The sequence below is a fragment of the Agrilus planipennis genome, unplaced genomic scaffold, assembly GCF_000699045.2.
Source record: "Agrilus planipennis isolate EAB-ADULT unplaced genomic scaffold, Apla_2.0 scaffold35, whole genome shotgun sequence".
In the NCBI taxonomy this organism is placed as follows: Eukaryota; Metazoa; Arthropoda; class Insecta; order Coleoptera; family Buprestidae; genus Agrilus; species Agrilus planipennis.
Window position 1 is genome coordinate 1,176,523 of NW_020438957.1, and position 17,620 is coordinate 1,194,142.

Consider the following 17,620-nt stretch of genomic DNA (forward strand, 5'->3'; position numbering starts at 1 on the left):
AGCAAATTAATATTCCTAGCATGCCTTTAAAAATGTTTTTTTTTTGTACATCTGTGCTCCCTGGTCGTATTTACAACTTCCGGATTAGAAAATGATCACAATGTGACCCTTTGAATCGTCTACTTCCGGTCCACATGTCTTATTACAACCTCCTATACCCTCCTTTCTAATGAGGAAACAGGATTATCGATACACTGTCGAATATAGTTACCCATTGCATTCTTTAAAGTTGTTACATCACAAAAGGAAATCTTATTATTAATTTATTTCAATTCTCAAAGGAAAATGTTAAAAGGACTTGTGCAAATTGTTTTAATTTTTAAACAGTTTTCAACACAGCAAAAAGGCTGGAGTGGAGGTAGGCAGGAAATAAAAAATACGAAATTGTTTAGTATTTTATTCACATTTTTATATTTAATGTAAAACTGTGAATAAAGTGGACGATATTAGCTATAAATAGGTAGCGAAAAAAAATTGAAGCTGTTATTCCAGCATTCATGGAACGAACGCCTGATTTCGAGCAGCTTACCTACTACCTACGTCACACCTACAGGACAAATTACAAATACGCCTTCTTGTGCCTGTGTATGTATAATGTATAAATATGTACATGCACCTATGTGTTGGACTGTAATTATGTGTTGCGTGTGCGTGTTTCTGTTGTGTGTATGTGTGTGTGTGTGTGTACGCGATCGGTCGTGTAACGTCCTCCAACTCGACAGCGTAATCTGAAATACAAAAGGACAATATTTTTGCAGTACTCTCAAACTAATATTGGAAAATAAATGCAAAGCATTAGAGAGAGAGTAAAGCTAATGCAAGAGGTCACTTTCACCGAATGAATGGGGAGGACACGTGGATAAGTCGACTGCGACTAGCGAATTGTTTGCAACTCGTTCCTTGAATGTACGACAGAGTTCATTCATGATGGCTGCCTTCCATTCATAAAAAGCCGATGGCAAGTTCGTTCGAACTCCGTGTGGCGCGCCTAAGTCGATTCGTTCTATAAGCTGCAGCGTTGCCATATTACAAATTTCTAAATACTGGCGTGTATCAAACGAATATTTGCTATCATTAAATTACCGTATAGCTAAATCAAAATTGCTTGGAGAAAAGTAGTGTTTCTTTATTTAGATTATATCGCTGCAACGGGCGTACTTAGTAGGAATTACGATGTTTTTTAGAATAGCGAAGATGTTTTGATAAAAAATTATTTACTTTCACTATCTGGAAACCTGAGAATCTGGCAGTTTTACACAGAAATTATTTTATCTTAGAAAAATATTTACACACGAGGAGTACAAGCTTGAACGGTTAGTTTGAGTCGACACTGCATTTTATCGTAAAAGGTTCTTTAAATATCACTTTATGCTGCATAAGTGCGCGTGTGGTAGGTATGCGAAAATAACTGATAACATGTTTGCCAAGTACACATGTATTTACAAATTATAGTCTGCATGTCTCCTGCATTAAGTGTATTAAAGTATTTATCATTTTCTGTACCTAATGTAAAAATTTTTGCTTTATTAATTAATAAGTTGTAGGAAAGTTTGAATGGTGTGTATTTTTATTAATTCTACTGTTCCACTTAATAGTTTCTTTTACTTAATTTAGCATAGTAAGTTATTTTCTGGGTTTTTAATATCCGTAATACGTATATGTATCTAGAGTATATTTATGTATAATGGTAGGATACTGTGAAATGTAAGGCACGGAGAAAGTAGAGTGTTTGACAACAGCGCATGATTACCTCCCCTGCAAGGTTCCATTATTCGCGCAGTTGTTTCCATCTGCTTGCAGTGAATGTTCGACGTAGCAGTCGTATGGAGGTCTCGTCGAGTGATCGAGCAGAATGTACGTTAAATATGGACCTATGTCGTCCCGGTTCGCATCGAAACTATTTGGTATTCGGCATATGCACGTGATAAAGTGAGTTGGTTATAAGTTAAAGTAGCGGATTTTGTCGTTGTGTGCCGCAACGATTTGACCTCGCCACCTGTGTATGTGTGACATTGGGCTGTGTGGGTGTGTTTTGTCCATTCACTAACTTGGAGCTCCGCAAGTTCGCGCGTTGTCGACGACTAAACTTCAACGTTGCTTGGCTACCGGCAGGCAGATGTGAGTGAATACGAGGCAGTTAGTTTAAGTTCTATGGCTATCTAGGTCGCGAAATAATATTGTGCTTGTGTAATCATCAATTTAAATGTGCGTGCTAAAACACTGTCGTAGTAGTGAACACAACCTTGGATTCGAAGACTGAAACTGCAACTAGTTTATTACAATGAAATGCAGCAAATTAATGGATGGAATGTCGAAAAGGTAACCTCGATATAATTCCTTGATAACGAACCTCGAAATTACTAATTTTGAGTATCACTTTCAACAAACAAGTGTTGGAATTTGCAGCTGGTTTATTATTATTCACTCCTTTGAAATCTTAGCCTCCAATTATAATTATCACCTAAGCACTAGCACCTATTAGTTGCGTCAACCTCGACACTGAATTTATGAATTAAATTAATAGAATGTATTATGTATGTGCTATAAAGGAAGTACGCTGCTTTTATGAGATAGGTACAAGGAACATGTAATTAATGTTACTTCTTCTGGCAGGTTCGATTTTTGCGCACGCAAACACTGGTTTAATTCTACGTGACTTAAGAAGTTGTTTGGTAAATAGTAATAGAAAAATATTTAACAGCATTTTCTCATAAAAATACAGTTAAAAGTTGATATTTCTTAAAACCGGGTAATAATGATGTCCGGTAACTTCGCTCCGCCATTTTAGAAAAAAAAAATAAAGAAAATGTTCTGCTTTGTAAAATTTGTTATCAACAAAAAAATTGGCACGGTAATATGATTTATTCAAAAATAAATTAATTCATAACAACCTAACCTACCGTAACGTAACCTAACCCAGCGCAAAAATGATTTATTTTTGCAAAAAGTGTATTTCAATGTGCCAATTTTGATGTTGGAGGGCACAACGGTGGTACAGTTTAGCACAACTCGTTTTATTTTATTTTTTCCAAAATGGTTATAATATGACGATCAAAGATGAAATATTTACCTACACGAAGTTCTTACATCTTTGGTTTTAGTTATTTATATTTTTGTTTAGTTAATATAAATGTATTATGTTATGTGTTTTATGTTAAGTTGTAAACATTTAAGTTTTCAACTTATTTCTTATCTCCCTGGACGCGTTTGCAACTAATTGTACGTTAACTAACGATAAAGTTGTTTAAAAATCGGTCGTACCTAACTAATTGCTGTAAGGTTGAAAAATGTTTATTCGATATTTAATTATAATATTGTTGTTAAGTAATTAAACTATGAGAAAGAATGTCGTCGTAAATGTAAAATTTCAATTTCGGTAGAATTCTTTTAAAAATGTACAGATTTAAAAAGACTAAAAATATTACAAACTCAAGATAGAGATAATTAAATTTCTGATTTATCTTGGATTGAGAACTTTCTTATCATTCCTATTTTGTTAAACACTTGTGTGAATAATTAGGATGTTCTTCCGGCCTAATTGTTTTAATTGCAAAGAACAATTATTTGTTATTATTGTTATGCTTATAAATGTTTTTTTAAATTTAAAATTCGGCGATTTAAGGAATAATTTACTGATTTTCAAAAAGACTGATTGTAATGTTTGAAGAAAACAACTGTCGGGTTTAAAAGCTTTCTTTTTACAATCCTTTTTTCTATTATAATTTTATAATGTCAGATGCTGGGCGTTCTAAGTTCACGATTTCAGGCATAATTTAGATCAGCTTGTAGTCCGGCAAAGGAATGTTTAGTTGAAGAATTTTTGTGGTAGGAATGGCGTGATCACTCCGACCAGCGCTTAATGTATTTCGGTTTGGAATGCGCTCTTGGTAAATATTGAAAGTTTCGTTCGTTGAAACTGTCTATAGTGAGTAAAATATGTCCGCTATTTAGTATAAACGCACAAATCGCACAAATTTTTACATCGGGTTTAAGAAAACGTTGTTTTCAAGCTACTTCAAACTATGCGAATTAATGATCACATACACTCGTGTGTTGTAAGTGTAGGCAGAAACCAATTTAATTCAATAGCAACTTCTTTCTATAATATAATAAGTGTGATATAGATACAATTATTGGTTAATTATTCTGAACAGCATCAGAATATGCATTTATAGGTACAGCAAAAACTAAGGGTTGGAATTTTTCATATTTACAAATACATGTTTATATATTTGTTTATAATTCGAAATATTCAATCAAATATATGAGTATCTAAAATATTTTTTCGGAAACATTTGGTATAAAGTATGTGAGCCACAGAACCTCAGTCTTATATTTAAATAAGTGTTCGAGATAATTGGATATCCATCAAATATTTGAAGTTTTGAAAAATCAAATGTATATTTAGGTACATATTTGAATATTCAAATAATTCGAATATAATTCGGTGCCCTAGTCATTATAATGAATCTTGTATATACGATGTCTCTCGATAGTTACGAATATGTTATTTGCTTCAAAAAATTGTACTTAGAGTCTTCCAGGTGACAATTAATTTTATAAAAATTTACACTTAAAACTGCTGCTTGTTTTCATAGCATTAGTTCGTAAAAAATCCAATGGATTCATCAGTTTTCCATTCTAGTCATTTCCGGTAAAATTTTCCAGTTTTCGTTGCCTGAAGAATTTGTTTCAGAAAGTGTTTATTATTTTATTGTTGACTACCTATTAAACAACTTTCTAAATTCCGTAATGATTCCATCCATTTTTATGATTTGGCATACCTATTGATGATATTTTTGTTGTCTAATTCAACATGTTTTATTTAACAACTGAGTGACCAATTGGGTTCCGTACTCCAAATTAAAAACAATTTGCTCCGAACCTACTGAGCCGATTAAGTTAAAATTTAGTATACATATGAGTTTCTGTGACCCAAACACGGACGCATGACTTAAATTAATTTTGAACATGGGAGGCTAATAGGAAATTAAAAAATGTTTTGCAAACTGTACCATGGGACATGTCAAAATGAAAGGACTTGTAAGGGTGTCAAATGTACATTTTTTATAATTTTAAAATAAGTAGTTTTAAAGTTATTTAATAAAATAGACGAAAATTGATCACACCATTTCCGAAACTGCTGATCCTAAAATTTTGAAAACATATAGAAAATAGTTCTTTACTGTGGAAAATTAATTAAGTAAATGAACGAAAAGATTTATGACACTTCGAAAACGCTTTACATATTAGAAAAATGGTTGAAAAATAGAGTACAGGAAAATTAATAAGTAGTCTATGGTCTGTACGTAGGGTTGCCATCCGTCCGGGTTTCCCCAGATTTGTCCTAGTTTAGAGGCCATCCGGTGAGCGTCCGAGGGGGCTTCATTTGTAGTCTTGGTTTAAAATTTAAAGTCTTGGGCCGCCCGCCACACACGTAAAAAAAATCTAACTGATTATTAAAACAATTTGTAACAAACTGTAATAAGAGTAAAAAGAATACAGACCACTTCGAATTGTTTTATAAGATTCTGCTTTGTTAGGTACATTGAAAATGATGATAAAGAATGACTAAATTTAATTCTAAGGTCTGAAAATAAATAAAAGGGTGATTTATGACATTTTCAACTGTTTTTTGTTACATTGACTATGTTTAAAAAAACCTGTTGACATGTCCGGGTTCTGGACTCTAAAATCCGGGGTTTTCACGCGTCTTGTCCTGGTTTCCAAATTTTAGAAATGGCAACCCTATCTGAACGTAAATCTTTCAACAAAACAATATTCTACATTCAAAATTCACATTTGCAGTTTGAATGTTTGGGAGAATATGTTTTTTTTTCAACTACGATGTTAAATTGGTTCTCGGGTTAGAGTTGTGTACGTCTGAATGAAAAACAGAATCTTATTAGGATCACTCATGTGTCTGTTTTTTTTTATTATAAGGGATGCTTTTGAGGAAGTTATTTAATAAATAGATTTGGCTGTTAACTAATACATGTGTATTTGTGTATTTACAATTTAAATGTAATAGAGAAGTAGCGTAAGATTGTTGTGGCGTGTTTGTCGAAAACTGTTTTCGCTTTGTGAAAAATCACCTGTCCCGGTCATTTGTATTATTAGTAACCATCGTGTACGGAATGTAGCATATGCTTCAAAGTAAACACGTCATGTATCTGATTTACGCAAGTTAATTGCACGAATGATGCACATTTATATTATGTCGTACATTTATACGGATGTTACCTATCACATGTATGCTTACGTTTGTGCGTGGTTATACATAATTTATGAAAAATATTGCGCGTGTGTATTAAACGTGGGTATACACAGGGATCTTTTTGGTTTTGGAAGTAAACTCACATCGAATCCGGGACCGTTGATCTTGTCGATAACAAATTTTGCGAAACAACACAATTCAGTATAACCCACCTCTTTTATTTTTTTTAAAAATGGCGAGTACATGTTGTACAAGTACAAGTGGAAAAAAAATAGATTAAGATAGATAGATTAGTTCCTTGTTTATACAAGATTAAATCTAGCAATTGGTAATACGAAAGCAGAATATGGTACACGGAGAGAAAAATCTTAGACAAATTACCATATACTGTCTTATACTATAATCTGGGTGCCTCTGACTCACAATAGAAAAATTACCATGCTAGCATAGTAAAAATTTGTATGCTTTCTAGTAAATATTATAAGTTCTTTTACAAAAATTATTGGACTAATATTGAATTTTGTCAGTACGTGTTTTTTGCACCCACTTTATAGTTACATTTACTTTTACTTATCCGTTTCTTGCGTATAAACAAATATTTCTTTTACATGCTAATTTAATTTTAATTGTGTGTCCGATTAATTGTTTAATGGGCATCACTAATTCATTAATCGTTTTAGTTGGTAAACTTCTTATAATCATGCGTTTCTATTTCAAATATGCATTTTACATATTTATGCAAGCTTTTATTGAAATCTTTGCCTGTTTTACAGTAGTTAATTAGAAGACTTGCTTTATTAAAATAGAATAATCTATACCTAATGTAAATGTAATCTACATGTATTAGCTATCTCTGCAAACATTTATTAATAAATTTATAATTCTGCTTCTACAGATTAGCAAGTGCATGTTTGCTTTTTTTACATACATATTTTACAGAATTGCATGCTTTTATATAAATTTTACATATTTTCATGAAAATATTAAAAAATCGGCAATGCAGGGGCGAAATTGGGTAACTTCGTAAAAAGTAAAGAGAATATTATTTTATATATTAAAAAAGTATCAACCGGATTTGAATCTTAAGTGGGTGGATTGATTTGATATCCATTATAAGCCTATAACGATAACAGCACAATTTTCACAATTACTTTTAAGATCAGTTAATAAAATTATTCATTGTTATGCCTATTGGAAGTAGACTCTAGTTTGTGAATAAATTTCGTTTGGTACATGCGACTGACTCGACGGCGACGATGCTTGAATTCTACAACGTATACCTACATACCAGGTGCTTTGGCCGGTTAAAGTGTAAATTCGAGAGAAGTACAACCGCGCCCAGAAAACTCTAGGCGGTAAGCGTAGGTCGCGCTCGCCGTTCGTCTCAACTCTGCTGCCCACTTCGATAGTCGATTCAAACTCCGCTAACTGAACATATTGTAAGCTTTATGTACTATCCGGCCCAAGTAAAACGTACCGATGAACATCTTTTTGCAATTGTTTGTACTTAGAAACTGACGTATTAATAAAACAATTACAAAAACATTTAATTAATTCTAACATTGAATGCGTCGAACATTTATTTGTTCATGATAAAGACGGCGGGAAACATTTGTCGTTTACATTGCTTTACAATTAGCTGTCATTGAACATCTGGAATCTGTGGAAATTGGACAACCATCCAGATAAAATGCGTTCATTTGTCGAAATAGAATATGGAGAATCATAGAAAATTGGCCTTTAAGGGTGTACTCTAATGAAGAATGATGTTTTTTGGGCTGGTAGACTAGTCGATGGTACACGTTTCATCTCCTACTGTGGAATACACCTTCAGTGGATTGCATGACAATGTATGAAAATTTGATTTTAATCAACGACCAGCCCAGAAAAATCGTTAAAAGACAGATATGTATTTGATGAATGTGTAGAACAATGTACTGTACAATAATCTGTCAATAGTAATGGATGGAGTATTAGTTGGCTAGATATTGATGCATTTCTTGTGTAAAGAAGTCGTAAAATCGATTTTTTATTGTCCTTATCCGGTAATAGACTTTTACTAGAGGTGCAAATTGACGTTAACCCCGGTATCTTTTCGAAGAGTACCCATATTTTGTTCTCTTGCAATTAGACCATTAAAGAATCCATAAAAGGGGCGTCTATAAAATAAATTGTTCTTAATGTTACGTACATTCATTAAGAGTCTAGGTACACAATATAATAATAGTACCAGTTCACATTTAGACAGATGAGCATCTTCGTCGGTAGTACATACTCATAACGTAACCTAACCCTGCATATTGTGGAAACCTTTTTCACTACAACCTGACTTAAATCCTTGGTGCATCATAAAATTTTACGTATGACAATCCGGAAATCCCCTCTCGCCATGACCTGACGCTCCAATCTAAATCCCGTGGTGCACTTCACATTGTCGGTCATCTCTTCCCCCATAAGCAAACCCAGTGTATATCACTTAATCGTATGGTGTATAGTGCTTGACTGAATCCAATCAGGGAATCTAATATATGGTAGTAGTGTTATGTGACCGCATTTGTAAATAATACTCATAGAAGTTTTTTAAAGGAAATCTACTTCGTAAAATTATCTGGAGCTCATGTTAGACGGCGCGTGGAGGTTGGTATTCCACGCGCTCGCTTCTGTCGTGAAAAGAAGTCAAAGAAATTGCTGGGTCGCTGCTATCCGCTCCAGTTCACGCCGAACAGGGGCTTTACATGGCGCGTGGAACGCGGATCGAAATTCCACGCGCTTGCTGTCGCCATGAATACAAGTCATAAAAACCGCTAGGACGCGCTTGTCCCCTCCAGGTCACGCTGAACAGGGGCGTTACAAGGCACTTGGAGCGTGGATCGGCATTCCACGCGCCCGCATCACAGTGAAAAAAAGTCAAAGAAATCGCTAGATCGCGCCTGTCCGCTCCAGACCACGTCGAACCCATTACACAGAGCGTGATTTGGCAATCCATGCGCCTTGTAACAGTGGCTTTACAGGGCGCGTGGAGCGTGGTTCGGCATTCCACGCGCCCGCCACCACCGTGAAAATAAGTCAAAGAAATCGCTAGGACACGCCTGTCCTTTCCAGGCTACACCGAACCCGTTACACACTTCGTGTAACAGGGGCTTGATATGGGTACCGAAAATTTAGCAGTTATTGTGTATTACATGTATGAGTTTTATAATAAGGGTGATGAAAGATCTTGGCGCCAGTAATTTTATATGGACAAGACAGTACCATGGAAAAATTTGTGCTGTATCATTGTAGGTACTACAATATGTTAGATACGCATGTATATCAAGAAGCGTAATGTTCAAAATAAAAAACTGTGTGTCTCGTAACAATTGTACGAAAAATATACTTCGGCAATGATTTTCGTTTTTATAAGTATGTTGAATATGCAAACTGATACCGGTTCAATAAAGATGTAGTCTGGAATTCATTATTATCATTCTTCGTTTTACTTTTTTATGGACTACCGTTCTCTATTCTTACGTATGCATTTATTAAAAATTTTGCTGTCGAATGTATATATTTTTTCATTCATTTGAAAGAAATATAATGCGTAACACAAAACGAAAATTTAATTTGAGAATGGATAACTTTATTTTTACTATGCTCCAATAAACTTAATCGAGATAGTAATGTTTATATATATATATAAGTACATTTGTGTACGGTAAAGATTTTGTACGAAGATATCACGTATATGAACGATAAGTTAATCTTGGTGTGTGTACATAAATATATTTTACTTTTCTAAGTTTATCTAATCAGTTGGGTGAGTAGAGTTTGGCTGAGGTCGAAATGTTTCGTATATTCGTACTTAGTTTATAAAAATGTATGAAATCGTAAAAGTTATATAATATTTCTAACGCTTTTTATAAATGTTTATTACCTTAAAGGCTACTACGTGATGCTATAACTAAAATCCTACAACTAAGCAAGAAATTAATAGTCCATGATCGAATGTGTACCTACTGATGTGATTCAGTTCATGTTTTAGGGATTTTAATTTTTTCAGTACAAGTACATGATGATAAGGTCTTGTGAAATCTTATAAAATCTGTTACTGAATTTTGAATGTTCATAGATTCTTTCGAAATATGTTTGATTTAAAATTTAGTGTTGTATACTGTAACTATTACCAATTTATGAGCCTTTGGTATCACTCCACTTATTTAAACACTATATTTTTAAAACTAGTTCAATTATATTGTATCTTGCTATCATTGAATACGAACGTAACTGTTTTCGACAGCCTGTTCATCATACCATGTTGATTTAATAATGTCCACTCTTTTACCGATTCTTATACCGAAAGACTTGTGTGGCTTATTAGCTATCCAGATCATAGATCAGCTATTCAGATGAGGACGGCCTGACTTAATCCAGGTTTTTCTGTGGAAATGCTTGGGCAGTAATACTTATTCCATAATCATTCACTTGTCTTTTGTCTTAATTTCGTCCTTCTCACTTTTCTGTCTAGCTTTTTTTTTTTATGTTTTCGTGGAAGAGGGGAAATCTTCAAAAGACACCCAGCCGTCCGTACGACTGGGTAGTACTGTCTAACTTTGCAGTAGGATGTGTGTTGAAGGGATTGCCATCCCTCTAGCAATAATAATTTGTGGAACGGAAACACGTAAATGTTTTTTTCTCGATATTGCGATTATCGCTATTAAAAGCAGAAATAATGATCGACATTTTCCGACATATCGCAAACTTGAAGGTGCTCCGATAGCAGATAAAGCGAATTTAATTATTAAGTTTGCGTCACATCCGGTTAATATCTATTTTTATTGTATTCGAACATAATTCATAGAAGGATTAAATAATTATTTTTGTGTTTTTTACATTTAAATAAAAGTAAAACACGTGACTGAAACTATGTAGAATTAATTCCATTGGTGGCTACGAAATTATAATAACGGAAACTACGAAATGGCACTTTTTAGTAGAATGAGATTGCAAAAAGAATGGATTTTAACATTGGCTTGATAAGTAAATAAAATTCTGTTTCTGTTTTTTACACATTAACCTGCGTTTTAAAAGTACAATAATAATTTATTGATAATAAGTAATGATTACAATAAACATTCAACGCCAGAAGATAAGTATCAGGACGTTTTTATCTTGTCATTGAAAAGTGAAGAGAAGATTTCCCATGACCTTCGAGCAATTAATCTTCTTTTTTGATCGAATGTGTACATTCGACAATGCCATGGTTCAATGAATGTTTTCCTGGAAATGCACTGCAAATTGATGAGTTAGAGTAACATGAATTACATTGTAACTACAATGAATTTAGATTCACTATTATTTCGTCGGTTATTTATTACTACATATTCACCTTTTTGTGCAATAGTTTTCAGAACAAAAATGGGATAAGGCTACGCGCGCACTACAACTAAATTGTCCAACAACATTTTAGTCGTTCCAACTTTTTGGTGTCACATTTGTATGCGCATACCAACTAAACTGTTGTTTAAAAGAGAAATAATCTGCATCAGATGTAGCAATGTTAAAATCGATTTGATAGAGATGAAAAAAACATAAGAATAAAAGATGCTGGATTCATCCAATACACATCATGATTTGCGTACAAATCCTAGAAAGCATTTTAACTTCTGCAGAATGAGTTTAACAAGTTCTTGTCGTATAAGGGTGGCTTTTTCGACTTTAAGGGAAATCTGCATCCATGATGGCTACCGCGGGTCGTTATTATAACTAATAATCATTAATTATTTTAAAATTACGAAAATTCAACTGTTTTATCGTCAGGTGCGTTCACAGACGTTGCTGTCCTATGTTCTGTAACTCTGTCCGTCAATTATTTGGTTGTGATAAGACTCAACTGGAAAGTTTGTGAATTGTTGTGTCGGTTAATGGTTAATTCGTACCTATATTATCAGTGTATTTGTATTGGCGACTAAACTGTCGTACGACAAAATAGGCCCAGTGTGCGCCTAGCCTAAGTGAGTTAACGGATATTATCGTCTTTTACTTTTTTTCTTTGTTAAGTGATATTTTTATCTTAGTTCGTTGATAAACCGATAAATCTTCTGAGCATCTATTTTTTTATGCACCCAATACCTTATAAATTAATGATAAAACAACGCTGTTAAACATTGTACTTGGTATTGTATTTCGTTAGTTATGTCGCGTCACAGGGTTGTACTTGTGAAATACAATACATATTAAAGAATTGCTTTTTTATTGTTACAGCATCCGGCGATGACGGCGAAGACGGACCAAGGTGGTGCCTGGCGAGGCCGCTAGTTTGAACGGCCACATGGATAACCATGGAGGCCGTACATCGTTGCCGCGCGCGCATCGGCCGCGGGCGCCTGTCATGAGCGCCCCCGCGCCCCTAACGGCGCCCTTGACTCCCTTGCGGCCACCGCCGCCGGTCACACTAACCGCCCCCAGGCCTGAGGCCGACCGATCAACTAACGAATATGTCGAAACACCGATACGAGGCGGTTGCGGCGGAAACGCCGGCATTGCCGTCACACCGCCGCCGCCCCCTTCGCCACCGTCGCTACATGGAAGTACGACGGTGGTTGGAAGTTTGTTTCTGCCTCATCAGCAGCCGCCTCACCAAATACCACCGCCGCAACCACCGCGAGCTATCCGACCCACGAGGCTACCGTTACCACCACCACCGCCACCCGTCACCAAACAACCCGTCACCAACACCAACGCGCCCAACAAAGACTCGACGACCACCAACGCTGGTGCCGCCCTCGAATGTGCCGCACGACCTTCCATCTTGTGTCCCGAGTGCGAAAAGTAAGTAAACCTTTGTACGTACTTTGACTTGGATTAGGAATAAGTTAACAGTGTTAAGTTCAAAGTTCATTGAGAGACTGCAGTCTTATTGTTAGCGTAATCCAAAAGATTTATGAATTTAACGAATGCTTTTTTTTGTTGTTTCAGATGCCGCTGCGATTCATGTCAGCAGCCTAGGCCGCTGCCATCGCGTTGGATTTGCGACAACCAGTGTCTTTGTTCCGCGGAGGCGGTTATCGATTACGCATCGTGTCTGTGTTGCGTTAAGGCATTGTTTTATCACTGTTCCGAATCAGATAGTGGCGGTGCGGCCTCGTGCGCGGACGATCCGTGCGGCTGCGGACCGCACAAACGGCTCGCGCGTTGGGGCTGTTTGGCCGCTCTCTCCTGGGTCCTACCCTGCCTCTGGTGCTACTGGCCGTTGCAGTGTTGTAAACGGGCTGTCGAAACGTGTTACGCGCGACATTCGCGACGCGGCTGCCGTTGTCGGCCGCCGCTCGCCACCCCCGAAAAGAGGCTGCTCGATTCCACATCGGACTTTTAATAAGTGTCAATATTACTTTTACTATTATTACCGTCATCGTTGCAAGTGGCCAGAGACTACAGCGACCACTACAGTAACTGATGTTTTTGTTGTGGTTTGTACAAGCAAAACGATATGGTTCGCGGTGACGTTTTTTATAAGAGTGGCGCGGTGATGTCGCGAATGTTAGTGCCGAAAACGACGATGGACCCAAGTCTTTATAATACGGCGCCGTGTGCTTTGTTTGTCCAGCTGTACAGGGATCATCTTCGCTCTCAAGAAACTGCGACGTTTTAATCGTCGTTGCGAAATATAGCAAGCCCGATTTCTATACAACGATTTTTTCTTGAAGGTGAGACTTATTCAAAATTTTACTTTTGGGATCGAGCGCTTGCGCTCGAAACGAGAATATATTTTTGGTTTCCTTTTTATTTTTATTTTTCCATTTTTTAATTTAAATATTTTTATCTGGACGTTGGTAGATACAAAGTATCTAATGTCGTCTAATTTTTAATGGTTCAGCTGCATCAAAATTTTATAGAGTACATATCTTCGAGGTCTTAAGTAAATAAAATTTAAATTCAAAATTCATTTTCCCAAAGGTAACCACATTACCTATTGTAAACACGAGAGATTATAATTACTACTACTAACTTAACACGTATCAGAACTGGGCAAAGCTTTCAACAAAAGCTCTTACTTAAAGTGCTTTAGCCCTTGAAGCCTCAATTACATTTTAAAATCGAACGACTTTGAATTACTAATTGCTTCGAGAGCAACTTGAAGTCGTTTAAATTATAAATTACAAAGCAATTCGTTTACTAAAACCTAACTACTTCATGAAAGGCTTGAATTGCAATGTTTCCAAGCCATGAAGCACATTTTCAAACAAAGTACTGAAACTCTGCTCAGGTCTGTTAGACGTACTATTGAAAGTAATTGACGGTAAAAAAGTAATATAGGTTTAAAGTGTGAAATAACGTCTCACCTAGAACATACTTTGTTGTTCTCGAATTCTGGCTTTGCTATCTGTACTGATTTAATTTCTCCGTGTTATCCTATATGAATAAATACGAATGGAGCGGAGTTGAAAAGAGCGGTAATAAGAACGTTCCCTGTTCCAAGCCCGGCGTCCCGACTGCCTCTGTGTACCTATTATATAGATACTTTATTAATTTATTTTTGTAAATACAAAGTCTACAATGAATGTGTCGTAGCTACGATGTTCGCGAGTCTGCGATTAAATAAAGCGCCCCCGTTAGGTAAAATAGTGTTACGTCGAAATGCCAATTTGTGGTATGTTGGTATTATGGAAACCCTAAGTACTTCACTGTACACACTGTAGAAGCATTTACGCAATGTGCCAAACATTAGAGCATTCCGATTTTCTTACACACAATAGCAAACTCTACATTGGTATTGAACTAATGTCATCTTTAATAAAATTATTTCCGTCAGTAATAATAGATATACCTACAATTTTTTTGTTGAAGACGTGGGTGGAATGCTATAGTTATTTATTTTGACGAATAACTAGTTAATTGTATTTTAATTTGTACAGATTTTAGTAGATAAATAGTCAATTTGAAAACCTCGCAACACTTGTTCCTGTTTCTATTTTTGAAAGATACTTAAAAATGTGGCTTATTGTAGTCAGTGGCTTCAATTAAAAGCCACTCGTGTTTTATATAACTGTTAGCTTTACTTTTAGATTTTCAACCGATCTGTACAAAACAAAACACTTTCAGAAAAAGAAACGCCACTTATACGAATCCAAATTTTACACATTTTTTTTTGGTATACAGTTTACCTACACGATTTTATGTTCTTTTATTACTGAGAATGTGATGGCACTCTAGTCAGGATCCGACCCTGTTCGGGGTTCGGTGCGCCTGCTGTAGGGGTGCGTTGTTTAGGGGGCGCTAAGGGGTCGACTCTCCAGTATTATCTAGTCCTTTGCGACGAGCGCTTTTTCTCGAATTGTCCGCCAAAAACTCACATTTTTCTTCTCGCCTGATACGGAAAATTCGATAAGAAACCGCTCGCATATGTTAAATTTAATGTGTGAATGTGTATGAATGTACGTATGTAAATTTTTATGTAACAAATGAATTATAAATACGCTGTACTATGTATGTAACAACTCTCCAAGTGCATATGTTTACACAAAGATATAAAGGATATAAATTCAGCTGTATATTGTGGACAATTATCTCTCAAACCTTCCTGTATATGTACCTACTACCATTTAATAGTTCATTAATCTATAACCCCCGATCCTTTTTATTCGGTATAGAATGTGTACGTCTTTCTTCTTTTCCTTGTGGTATTTTTTCCCCGAGAGATAATTCGTTCACCCTCAGGTATTTCCATAAGCATACGAAATTTTTGTGAAAGCGTTCACGTCTGAGGTGACAAGGTTCGACTTAAAATAATAAGCTCTGAGTGTCTTGTTGGTATGGTAATAGGGCGTTTGGTATTTTAATAATAATTATACTAAAAGAAAATAAACTATTTTACATCTTTGTTCGGCAGGGTCTGTGATAAAAAATAATGCAATTTTCAATGGATGTTTGCGACTGTCCCTCAGGCGCGATTCGTTTTTTCACACAGTAATACTACTACTACTTGTAATACGTTATTGTCTGTATCCCTTCCACCGTGTTGCACTTAACGATCTGTGCTTATTTAACTCACCACCACATATGTACATTTCGCAGTCCGAAACGGAAATTTTTATATTAACGAAAACGTCTGATACTTAGCGATGTCATCTGTGATCGCTGATTAAAATGCTGTACTTCCACACACGAAAAAAAGTTCCGTTTTGTAAGCGAAATCTACCTCATAGGAGGACAGTACTCTCAAAAAATTATATTCGGTGTCGTCTATTGGCACAGCGTAGCTGTCAAGCTATTGTATATGACTTGTACATATAAATCTGTAATATTATTATATAAAATGTTAATAACAGACCAACATCAACAATTACTTTTTGTTTTATTTTTTTTCCTTTTTTTTATCTTTATCAGTATTAATCTATTAAGAGCAGTAATCCTTAAGGTAAGTGACTTTTTTTTGTATTTAGGGTGTTTTAACGTTAAAAAGAAATAAAATTTAACTTACTTAATGAAGATAGCACATGATTGCAGGAAGATTTGAGTTGTAGCTTCATAAAATATACATTTTTCAGTTTCTAATAACTAATAGTAGGCAAAAATATGCATTTTTCTATTAATACAATTCCGCAAAATATTCAAGGTGGGTTCAGGAGAAGTCATATGAGTTTTTCTATTTTTACATTTGCTAATGCCAATTCGTGCTATTTTTGCGCTTAGCATCATAATGTTTATGTTTACGTTTTATTAGTGCAAAAAATGGATTAAAAATAGGTACACACTAAGTATGTTCAATTTTTATAATAAGGAATAAAGTTGCGTAATTTACGTTTAGAAACAAAAACTAAATAATTCATTTCAGAAATCGTGTCTAACAGAATTGAGTTTTGGAAAGTGCACTAGCGCGAATTGTAACAAAAAAAGAAAAATACGTCAAAAACCATTGGAAAACGATTACGCTTTTATAGGTTTATTGTGGGTGTTGTTTTCTGTCTGGTTGTAAACTGTTAGCTTCGTAATAACACTTTGTGTCAAAACAATTTGTTTTTCTGTTTCATTCATAAATGAATGATTTGTTTATTATGTTATCGTAAAGAACACCTTCTAGTAATAAATAATACTATAAATAAAGAAAAACAAAATATCTCTGATATAATTAGTAGCAACTTCGTACATAAATTAAGGGCTAACTTTCCTAAATGTTGCAACGTATGATATCGATAAGTTTGTGGTAATTTCTCTTTTTTAATTTTTTGAGTATATAATAAGAAGGTAGTCTTTTTTTGTATTGGTACTCTACTAATCAACAAATTTGAGCTGAAATGGCTCACTATGTTCGCATTTTGCTACCTGCATAACGTGTATAGTACATGTATTCAAAATGGTCATGAAAACTAATTGTAAAGTAATAAATACATGGTCTCCATTGTATAATGATGATGTAATGAAACAATG

At 35.1% G+C, this 17,620-nt stretch overlaps 1 protein-coding gene across 3 annotated transcripts in view; it reads left to right on the forward strand.

Moving 5' to 3' along the window:
- Window positions 1–16,538, forward strand: part of LOC108744799 (protein sprouty) — a 57,908-nt gene extending 41,370 nt beyond the window's left edge. For 2 of the 3 annotated variants that reach the window (XM_018480717.1, XM_018480719.1), the window contains 2 exons: window positions 12,458–13,024; window positions 13,172–16,538. In XM_018480717.1, the coding sequence (XP_018336219.1) occupies window positions 12,525–13,024; window positions 13,172–13,568 (897 nt within the window). In that variant the 5' untranslated portion in view covers window positions 12,458–12,524 and the 3' untranslated portion in view covers window positions 13,569–16,538. Of the gene's footprint in view, window positions 1–1,663; window positions 2,320–12,457; window positions 13,025–13,171 lie in introns of those variants that run through there. The other variant, XM_018480718.1, reaches the window with a different exon arrangement.
- Window positions 16,539–17,620: the final 1,082 nt, after the last annotated feature.